The 11,694-nt window shown below is 42.5% G+C and overlaps 1 protein-coding gene across 1 annotated transcript; it reads right to left on the bottom strand.

The window, feature by feature from the left end:
- Positions 1 to 1,655: 1,655 nt before the first annotated feature.
- LOC108415226 (endonuclease domain-containing 1 protein-like) lies at positions 1,656 to 6,001 on the bottom strand. The gene is made up of 2 exons (XM_017688234.2): positions 4,955 to 6,001; positions 1,656 to 4,231 (listed from the first exon to the last, which is right to left on the bottom strand). The coding sequence occupies exons 1-2, from the start codon at positions 5,270 to 5,272 to the stop codon at positions 3,683 to 3,685; spliced, it is 867 nt and encodes a 288-aa protein (XP_017543723.1). The 5' UTR covers positions 5,273 to 6,001; the 3' UTR covers positions 1,656 to 3,682.
- Positions 6,002 to 11,694: the final 5,693 nt, after the last annotated feature.

An 11,694-nucleotide genomic window follows, 5' to 3' on the forward strand; every position in this document is an offset into this window, starting at 1 on the left:
TCTACACCATGATAGAACAGTTTGAATCCACCTCCAATGTTCCTGGCCTTGCTTCCTTTCCATCTGGTCTCCTGGACACACAGAATATCTACCTTCCTTCTCTCCATCATGTCTGCAAGCTCTCTGCCTTTACCGGTGATTGTCCCTACTCTAACCTCCTGCTTCCCCCAGCAACACATGGTGGAAACCACCTTTCTGAAGGACTCTACATGCAGAGTTCGTCCCACTGCTTTCACAGCACCAGAACAGTAGTAGTAGCTCCTATCTTGTCTAGATGGTCTTTCCTGCTCTTCAGAGTGAACCACCTTTTTTAAGATTGTATCTCGTAGCTTAACCAAGGTAGTAACTTGTTTGAAGTTACATTGTGAAATTACAGTGAATTTTGCTGTACCTGGCAATCTTTATTAATAACAGAGATCTTCATTAATAAGAGAGATTTTTATTAATAACAGAGATTTTTATTAATAACAAAGCGCTTTATTAATAACACAGGTCTTTATTAATAACAGGGATTTTTATTAATAATGGAGATCTTTATTAATAACATAGGTCGTTATTAATAACAGATCTTTTTTAATAACACAGAGCTTTTTTAATAACACAGAGCTTTATTAATAACATCTTTATTAATAACACAGAGCTTTTTTAATAACACAGAGCTTTATTAATAACAGAGATATTTATTAATAACACAGAGCTTTATTAATAACAGAGATCTTTATTAATAACACAGATCTTTATTAATAACACAGAGCTTTATTAATAACACAGAGCTTTTTTAATAACACAGAGCTTTTTTAATAACAGACCTTTATTAATAACACAGAGCTTTTTTAATAACACAGAGCTTTATTAATAACAGAGATCTTTATTAATAACACAGAGCTTTATTAATAACACAGAGCTTTACTAATAACAGATCTTTATTAATAACACAGAGCTTTTTTAATAACACAGAGCTTTATTAATAACAGAGATCTTTATTAATAACACAGATCTTTATTAACAACAGAGCTTTATTAATAAGAGATCTTTATTAATAATAGAGATCTTTTTTAATAACACAGATCTTTATTAATAACAGCGATCTTTATTAATAACACAGAGCTTTATTAATAACACAGAGCTTTATTAATAACAGATCTTTATTAATAACACAGAGCTTTTTTAATAACACAGAGCTTTATTAATAACAGAGATATTTATTAATAACACAGAGCTTTATTAATAACAGAGATCTTTATTAATAACACAGATCTTTATTAATAACACAGAGCTTTATTAATAACAGAGATCTTTATTAATAATAGAGATCTTTTTTAATAACACAGAGCTTTATTAATAACACAGAGCTTTTTTAATAACAGAGCTTTTTTAATAACACAGAGCTTTATTAATAACAGATCTTTATTAATAACACAGATCTTTATTAATAACAGAGATCTTTATTAATAACACAGATCTTTATTAATAACACAGAGCTTTATTAATAACAGAGATCTTTATTAATAACAGAGATCTTTATTAATAACAGATATCCTTATTCATAACAGAGATCTTTATTAATAACACAGAGCTTTATTAATAACAGAGATCTTTATTAATAACAGCGATCTTTATTAATAACACAGAGCTTTATTAATAACACAGAGCTTTATTAATAACAGAGATCTTTATTAATAACAGTGATCTTTATTAATAACAGAGCTTTATTAATAACACAGAGCTTTATTAATAACCATTAAGAGGCTCTGTTTGTTTCCAGCAGCTCCACTCATTCTGCTGCATTCACTGACCCACTGCACCTTCACAGGCCTCTGGACGAGCACCACCCCACTGTGGGAGAATCACCATCACAGTCACTCTGACAGACCGGAGTCTGAGTCTGATCAGAGACTCACAGACCGGAGTATGAGTGAACGTGTCTGATCAGAGACTCACAGACCGGAGTCTGAGTGAACGTGTCTGATCAGAGACTCACAGACCGGAGTCTGAGTGAACATGTCTGATCAGAGACTCACAGACCGGAGTCTGAGTGAACATGTCTGATCAGAGACTCACAGACCGGAGTCTGAGTGAACGTGTCTGATCAGAGACTCACAGACCAGAGTCTGAGTCTGATCAGAGACTCACAGACCGGAGTCTGAGTCTGATCAGAGACTCACAGACCGGAGTCTGAGTGAACGTGTCTGATCAGAGATTCACAGACTGGAGTCTGAGTGAACGTGTCTGATCAGAGACTCACAGACCGGAGTCTGAGTGAACGTGTCTGATCAGAGACTCACAGACCGGAGTCTGAGTGAACGTGTCTGATCAGAGACTCACAGACCGGAGTCTGAGTGAACGTGTCTGATCAGAGACTCACAGACCGGAGTCTGAGTGAACGTGTCTGATCAGAGACTCACAGACCGGAGTCTGAGTGAATGTGTCTGATCAGAGACTCACAGACCGGAGTCTGAGTGAATGTGTCTGATCAGAGACTCACAGACCGGAGTCTGAGTCTGATCAGAGACTCACAGACCGGAGTCCGAGTGAACGTGTCTGATCAGAGACTCACAGACCGGAGTCCGAGTGAACGTGTCTGATCAGAGACTCACAGACCGGAGTCCGAGTGAACGTGTCTGATCAGAGACTCACAGACCGGAGTCCAAGTGAACGAGTCTGATCAGAGACTTACAGACCGGAGTCTGAGTGAACGTGTCTGATCAGAGACTCACAGACCAGTTCCCTGCAGCGCTAATGTTTATGATCAGTGATGTGTTTCACACAGACGGTAAATACATGTTAAACAGCCAGAGAGCAACATCTCACCATTTCACTGTTATCAAGCTGTGAGCAGCTTCGCTTATACCACAAGGATCAATGCTATATCACGATTAATGCCAACTTAATTAGAGACATGGTTTATACTCGTAATCTGTTTAGAGTTATTATAACAGTGTTTACGTCATCAGTTAAATCTAATCCTTCCTATGATGTCATGATGACATTTACTTCATTACTTGGTAACACTTTACTGTAGGGTGCTGTTCATAAGGCTACATGACACCTACACAAGCTTGTCATGACAACTGACAGAACCCTACAGAACTATTTATTAATGCTTATTCCAACATGCATAACTCGCTATGAAGGTTAAATTTTGATCAACATCAGCTAAAGTAGCCTTTATCACAGTTCACGTCTGTTGTAACAAGCATTTATGAACAGTCATGTAGGGTTATGTCAGTTGTTATGACAACTTTAGGCAGGTGTTATGTAGCCCAATGAACAGCACCCTGCAGCAAAGTGTTACCAATTATTTATATATTTATTATGACAGGTTTCTCATTTTAGAACAAGTCATGTTTTCGTTATTCAAAAAAGCTTTGATTGGCAGGTTAAGTGTAACGGTCAGGGCTAGACATCAGGTCAGCTTTAGGTAGCGTTAGTCTCAGTTTCCTTCAGTCAGAAACAGCTGCAGTAATGAACTGTCCCAGCAGGTCAGTGGAGCTGGTCAGCCTAAACGCCGCATGAGGTTTGGGTTTAGAATAGAAACGTTTTATTTTCTAAAAATGAACACAACGTAAAAACCACCTCACATGACGTCACAAAAAGAGTGAAAAACTCAAAATGGACAGAAATGTCAGACAGAACCTCATCATTCCCAGGGAACTCATTAAACCCCAAACCGTCCAGGAATTCATACGCGTTCGTCAAATTTCCGCTTTTTTCCGGTTAAACCTGCACTTTTAAACACTGTGAATGGTCTTTTGTAGTATTCACTCAGTCGCTCATCAAAGCTAGTCATGTCCGTAAAATCTCGAGTTACATCAGCCTTTTCATTCATAATGTAGCCACCGAACTGACATTGATTAGAACCACAGCAGCGATAGGCCGTCCAGAAATAGACCGGAACGTTCACCCTGTTGGCCATCTTCGTTCCATCACTCGGCACAACTCCTGTGACTACGTATGGTATTCTTCTCTCGTTCACGCATTTTTGTAAGGATTTTCTCACGTCGTTTTCCACTTTGTGAAACCACTTCTTGTTGAAGGAACATCCCTGAGGTGCAGCGTTGGTGAGGGTGAAGGTGCTGATGGCAGAGTCGTCAGAGCTACTTTGGCACACAGGAAAAAGATGACCTTTGTTATAATCTGTGCCTACGTAATTAGAGTCGTATGCCTGTCTGTCGTTTTTCCATACGTTCTTTTCCGAGGCCATGTCCTTACCATTATTGTTGTCCTCGAGCTGAAACAGCAAACAGAGAAAGTCAAACAGTTAAAGGTTTGACTGAAACATTGAGTCTGTGGTTACAGGAGAAGATTCTGGACAAAAACACTGATTTAAAACCAGAGAACCTGAGAAAATAACAGTGGAGCTGAAAGAAGTAACAGTGGGAACGTTTCTTTCATTCATATATGTACTGCAGCTCTACGGAGTTACTAGACTGAATAAAGTCCTGTAACCTGAGCGGAGGTTGAGTAAAGAGAACACTCACACTGTAAACATGCTGCACTGATGGATGATCACCAGCAGATCCGCTCAGGGTTTCGGGCAATAATGCGGCTTTACTGAAAAACTCAACTCGAACTATGAAAAGACAGCAGCCCTACTGCCCAGAATACAGTCCAGCTCATACCGTTAGCCCTAGCAGCAGGGCTCTCTGTCACGCCTCCTGAGAACACCCGACCCCGCCCCTTCAGAAGTAGAGTTCATGCAAAGAACTCAACAATATTAATTTTCTATAACAGGACATAATCAATCTTTTACAGGGGGCCAAACCCAGATGTGCACTGACGCCACAGCATTATTCAAATAAAGCCCTCTGACTCTCAGGGTTCTGATCTGCTGGGTTCTCTGGAGATTCACCAGCTTCATAATGAATATTAGATATATTGTCTTTACATTAGCAGTTTCAGATACACTGACTACATTACACTATAAAAAAGGTTAGAAACTGTAATTTCTTACCTGAGGTTCGATCTTCCATGGTATATTAGGTCTTTTCACTTTACACTCGATTGTCCGTTCATACCGATATGCAGAATATACGGGAATCTTCTCAGTGGTGTCATACAGAGTCGCATAATGATACTTATTTTTGTATCTCTGACAGATCCGCACATAGCGACCCTCCTCCGGAACCTGCGAGGCTATTCCATTAGTCTGAAACTCTGGTGGCTCCTCATCCAGAAAGAACTCTTTACAATCATGGTCTTTAAAGTCCTTCACCACTTCACCCACAGCTCTCAGAGTGAGGAGCATCAGCACTGAAATGAACAGCATCATCTTCAGAGAGAACCAGAGAAGAACGTTCACTTAATGGTCCAGTCTTCAGAGAGAGGAGAACATTTGCTCTTCTCTTCAGAGAGTTTGCTCTCACAGCTACAGAGGAGGTTATAGGTCCTCAGTCTGGGAGGAGTTCAGGGTAAACACTGTTCATTAAACTTCCCAGATAGCAAACGGTCACTGAACCCCAACTAAACTAAAGCTCTAACATTCACTTCACCGGGTCAACGTTCTAACCCAATAATTCTTAATCACCTTTGCACCCTCAACTGTTATTGAAACAATGCTGAAAGTTTAACAGAAGTTCTACAGAACATCAACAGAACCTCAATCATTTCTCCTCCCTAATAAAGCCGTCCTGCTTGACCAACAGCAAGGACCATTTCTCAAAAAGCCAACTGTGTTTTTAACCGGTTGTACAAGAAGCACAGAATTAAGAACTATAATTTCACTAGATTTCAAAAGCAGACAGTCACATTTCTCAGCTCCATAAATGACCAATAAGCAGCTCATTTTCACTACTTAGCATTAAGCTAATATGTACAGTCATGAGCAAGAAATTCGATATTGTGATCAGGTGGCACCAACTGTCTTTCAGGGGTGCTCAAACATTTGAAGGTTGACTGTTATGCCAATGGCTGTTGTGGTGGCAACACCTAGACATTTACTGATCCATAGTCTATCTACTGAAATCACCTGATAAAGATATCCAATGTCTTTACCAGGACCAACCTTTAACTCTGTATGCACTAATTCAGCCAATTCTAGTCCCCAAGCAGAAAACTGGCGCCACCTAGTGCACTATGTATGTATCACAGCTTTATGGAAGGACAGTCTCCCTCAAAAGATGATTGTATATTAAAAGTTCAGTAGCTGTACTTTAGATGGAGAGTCTCTGAAATCTTTACCTTTTACATTAGACTGGACTATAGCTGTGCTGGTCTGCTGTAGTGACCTAACTTTGAGCTTGTCCAGAAGTAAACAATCATCCATCCATCCATCCATCCATTTTCTAAGCCGCTTCTCCGTCAGGGTCGCGGGGGGATGCTGGAGCCTATCCCAGCAGTCTTCGGGCGGAAGTAAACAATCAGGCACCAGGAAAAGATTCTTTAAAGGACAAGAAAATAAAAAATTGGCAGCGTTTCTCAAAGCCCTCACTCTTAGAACTCCTCGGTTGGGTTACATACCCATTAAGCACGATTATGCATTCACATAAACCCAACACTGCTCACTGTGCTCACTAGTGAGAGGTACGAGTTAAAGGCTAAGGTCATACGGGTACTATGTGCAAAGATGAGGGCAAACCTAAAAAAATCGAAACCTAACTGTTCTAGGCTAAAGCATACTGCCACAGCGGGCACGGAAAATCAATGGACACCTTCCACTTTAACCTGACAAACCTCCCATACCTCCTTTACTCCATTACCTGCTTGTTTCCACAGCTATGCTAATGAAAAATGTTATATTTTTTACTAATGTTTGTGTCTTTCTGTAATAGTCTGTCTATAATAGTTACTACTGTAGCGTCCTGCTACAGGCTCATTCAGTCATGAACACCTGGGAGGCAGTGGTGAAGTGCAGCGCACTACAGGAGTGCCGGACTCGCAGTAAGAGGAATTTTTCTTTGTAAAGACGTTGTTCATTACTGCAGCGATTCAGTGATGGGCTGTGAGGTACCAGTGCAGTGTTAGTGCCTAACATTAGGAAGACATTTGGCATCTGAAGTGAGAATCACCCTCGCTGAGGTCTGGAGGAGAATGGTGCATCTACAGACTCAAAGGTGAAGGACCGAGCCCGGTAGAGGCCAGAGAGGAAGAGTCAGTACTGTGAGGATGGGCAGTGAAGACAGAGGTGGAAGCGGCACAACGAGGCTCATCAGCAGAACAGCGAGAGGGACAAGGGCTGGCAAGGAATGCCTGGATGGCGACTGGCCACAAGGACCTGCTGGTCGACATTTGCCAGCCAAGTAAGCTCAGTTTTTGGACTTCGGTATTTCTAAAACCCTGCATACGGCTGTGGGCACCGCCGGCGTGGTTGGCGAAAGCTGAGCATCAGGGCTCCACCGTACAACGAGCAGTAACTTTGCTGGTGTTCAATAAAAGAGTTTTCATCTAAACTGCTATGTTTCCCACGCCGTCTTCTTCGCCGATACCTCGTTAAAGTATTTCTCTGGGCCTGGATGTGTACAGATGTTCATGCACAGGTACTCAGTCAAAGTCAAAGTCAAAGTTTATGTATGTAATGCTTTTTACAGCAGGTGGTGTCACAAATCTGTTTTGTGACTCATTGTGACTCACCAAGACAGATTCATTGCATGCTTGGTGAAATAAAGTGATTCTGACTTAATTACTTGGATGGGCAGAAAACGACACACTCCATCAGACCCAGGATCAAATTCAATGCGCGCTTCCTCAGTCCAGCAGTAGATGGCAGTGTCGGGTAGTTTGTGTGAGCTGGACACAGTGAAGGGGATTTTCCAGAAAGTTTCCACATGTAGTATAAAAGCAGAGTGAGTTAAACACTAAACATTAAACAAAGCTGTTAAACGAGGCATCCAGACAGCCAATGGAGCGTCGGATGTGAGCAGTACTCCACACAGAACCGGCGTCAGAACAGGCCGGAGTGTTTTCTTTATCCGTTTATTTTTATCCGTGTCACAGAGACAGGAAGCCCGCTGAGGAAAGGCCAAAGAACAGCCTGTTCCCCTTTCTCAGTGATTACATCATAGGACAGGAATGACCAGAACTGAGACAGAGAGAGCGAGAGAGAGAGCTAGAACAGAGGGGTGGGGGGAGGGTAAAAGAAGAGAAGGAGAGAGAGAGAGAGAGAGAGAGAGCTAGAACAGAGGGGTGGGGGAGGGTAAAAGAAGAGAAGAGAGAAAGAGAGCTAGAACAGAGGGGTGGGGGGAGGGTAAAAGAAGAGAAGGAGAGAGAGAGAGAGAGAGAGAGAGAGAGAGAGAGAGAGAGAGCTAGAACAGAGGGGTGGGGGAGGGTAAAAGAAGAGAAGAGAGAGAGAGAGAGAGAGAGAGAGAGAGAGAGAGAGCTAGAACAGAGGGGTGGGGGGAGGGTAAAAGAAGAGAAGGAGAGAGAGAGAGAGAGAGAGAGAGAGAGAGAGAGAGCTAGAACAGAGGGGTGGGGAGGGTAAAAGAAGAGAAGAGAGAGCTAGAACAGAGGGGTGGGGGAGGGTAAAGGAAGAGAAGGAGAGAGAGAGAGAGAGAGAGAGAGAGAGAGCTAGAACAGAGGGGTGGGGGAGGGTAAAAGAAGAGACGAGAGAGAGAGAGAGCTAGAACAGAGGGGTGGGGGAGGGTAAAAGAAGAGAAGGAAAGAGAGAGAGAGAGAGAGAGCTAGAACAGAGGGGTGGGGGGAGGGTAAAAGAAGAGAAGGAGAGAGAGAGAGAGAGAGAGAGAGAGAGAGAGAGAGAGAGAGAGAGAGAGAGAGAGAGACAGAAATGAGATTAAAGAAAATGAGAGAAAGTAAAATAAAGAGAAAAAGAGACAGACAGCGGGAGAGAAAACAGAGACAGAAGAGAAAGAAGAGAAAGAGAGATAATGAAAGGGCCAGTCTGAGTGATATGATCTTGGAGTGGTTTAAGAGTTTCGATTTCAGTCCGATCTTCAGAGAGAGATAAAGAATGTGATGAGAAAGAAAGAAAGTGAAAGGCAGCTTTAGCACAAACAACCCAGCGTAATAACAGTCACCTCACAAGATGGAAGACTGCTCAGTTATACTGCTTTATACATTTTACAGTAACAGTGAAAACATCTGAAACATGTACCACCTCATGAAGACCTGCACAGAGACCGGAGCACACAAGTCGCCCCCTTTCCGTCCTCTCGGTGGTCCCAGAAGAAGCTTCATGGATAGACACTTTATGCTGAGACCTTGTCAGCTTCCCAAAACCACTTAGTAATGCCCTATCAACCTTGGGTACCTTAGCAACCACTTAGAAACTTCCCCAGCATCCACCTAAAATACCGTAGCGACCAGCCAAGAAATATCCTAGCAACCACATAACAACAATCTGAAATACCATAGCAACCAATAAGCCCATTAGCTAAACCAACAACTATAGCAAAGACGGTGAGTAGAGAGCATACAGCTCACTGCAGTGTTCAGGTTTGAAGCAAAAGCAGCTTCATCTCAGGTTCAGTGGTGTCTGCTGACGATGAGCAGTGGAGAAAATGACTATAAAGGAATAAACTTTGTCATACGGAGGAAAAGACCCTCTGTGTCTGCATGTCAGGGCCGCTGACTAACGTTAACGGGCAGTTTGTGGTGTAACGTTGCTGCTGCAGCCGCTTTCAGAGGAACAGTTTCCATTTCCCCAGTATCTGAGAGAGCGAGAGCTCGGCCAGAAGGTCTTCATTCCCCGGAGCTGGTGTTTGTGTGAAACGACTACAGTGGTGATACAGACCCTGATGACCCAGCGCGCCCCTTACTGGTGTGTGCACATTTAGGTTTTTGCCACTTAGTTTACTGATAATGAGCTGTTTGAGCATCTCCAGCTAACATGGCTTTTCCAGCGTTATGGTAATAGTCATGTTCACCTCCACTGATTTATCTCTCAGTAGACATAGCTGACGTTGCTGTGCTCTGACTGCTGTGAAGGAGTTTCTCCACAAAGTATTTACATCCTTTATTTATCCCTGCATTGTTGTGGGTTTGGTTCTCAGACAGTTCTGGACTCATCCTTGAATTTCAGTCTCAGCGACTATCACAGACTAAGTGACTCTCCTTTCTGTGGCACTGAAGTGATACGAACGCCTGTGTTTCTGAGGTCAGTAACTGTCCGAAAGGCAATAGAGGAACTGGTTTTCGCACTTCCATTTCTTGTGAAATGGGCCTGTACTCTTGAACTGCTTAATCACTCAACACAATCTACAGGCAATGCACTTTTTTCACTGTATGTGAAATGTATATATAATGTTTCAAAAATAATTTTGTTCATAAATAAATTTGTATGTAATTTTGCCTAGAAACACATTTCATCTGCGTTTATTCAGGCACCTGTGCAGGTAAAGAACAAAAACACAGAAGATAAATCAGAAATTAATGATTACACATTAAGAATGTTTGGCTATTTAACTCTTGGGGGTCCATAAACTTGACCCCACCTCAAATTCTCTGTCTCTATATCTGTGTCTTTGTGATGATCCAGCTCAGAAATCCAGTTCAAACCCTTCCTGAATCCATAGAGCCACCCTTTCCATTCCATCTCATCCCGAGATCATACGAGACTCACATCTGGAGTTATGAGCCTATGAAGAGGGGCTGAGATACACGTCATCTGCCTCTCACCGTGTGGAGCTGCTGGATTCATGTGTCCGTCTACATTCTGTGTGAAACTGATATGAGAGTTTGAGTCGACTCTCAAGTCTCTGAGATTCAAGTCCGAGTTGAGTCTTGAGTATCTGGGGTATGATTCCAAGTTGAGTCTCTGACATGTAAATCGCTCATGTAAACCTCTCTGAGGTTCAAGTCTGAGATGAATCTCTGAGGTTTAAGTCTGAGTTGAGACTGGAGTCTCTGAGTTTAGAATCTTGGTTGAGTCTCACTTCACTGAGGTTTGAGTCCTCTGGAGTCTGGAGTTGACTGTCTGAGTTGAGTCTCTGAGGTGTAAGCCTGAGTCAAGTCCTACGTCTCTGAGGTGAATGTTCTAAGCGAGTCTTTAAGGGGAGACTCAGAGTCAAGTCTTAAGTCTATGAGGTGAGAGTTTGAGTTGAGTCTTAAGTCTCTGAGGTGCAAGTCTGAGTTGAGATTGAGGTTTGAGTCCAAGTCAAGGCTTGAGTCTCTGAGGTGAGAATCTGAGTCGAGTCTCGAGTCTCTGAGGTTAGTGCCTGAGTCTGGTCTCGAGTCTCTGAGGTGAGAGTCTGGAGTTATGAGCCTATGAAGAGGGGCTGAGATACACGACATCTGCGTCTCACCGTGTGGAGCTTCTGGATTCGTGTGTCCATCTACATTCTGTGTGAAACTGACTGACGGACACTCAGGAGATCACTAAGGACTGACTGTTCTATGAAGAACGTTTAGAGGAGGGTTTAAGAGGAAAAGATGAAATGTGAGGCTTTGTTCATGATTACATGACCGAAAATTTAAAAACTCGTTTGACTTTCTGGATCGTCCTGAGTTCTGTACATGCTTTCAATCCGCATAAAACATAATCAAATCACCCACAATATCACTGGGACTTTTTGGTCGTTGTGTTTTTGACAGTAACACCAAGTCACCTTTCCAGAAGACTCTGCCCGCCGCATGCCCCCCCAGGGTGACCTACATTCCAGAAAGATAAACAGGTCAGTCAGGTCACTCCCATATCATTCTGCTGTCAGGCTCATTTAGAGGAAAGCAGGACAATATGGGTGGATAGTTGTGCCGGTATGATTGACAGCTCTAGATTAGGAACAAAGTGAAGAGGCCAGGTAA

Source organism: Pygocentrus nattereri, chromosome 11 (genome assembly GCF_015220715.1).
Source record: "Pygocentrus nattereri isolate fPygNat1 chromosome 11, fPygNat1.pri, whole genome shotgun sequence".
Classification (NCBI taxonomy): Eukaryota; Metazoa; Chordata; class Actinopteri; order Characiformes; family Serrasalmidae; genus Pygocentrus; species Pygocentrus nattereri.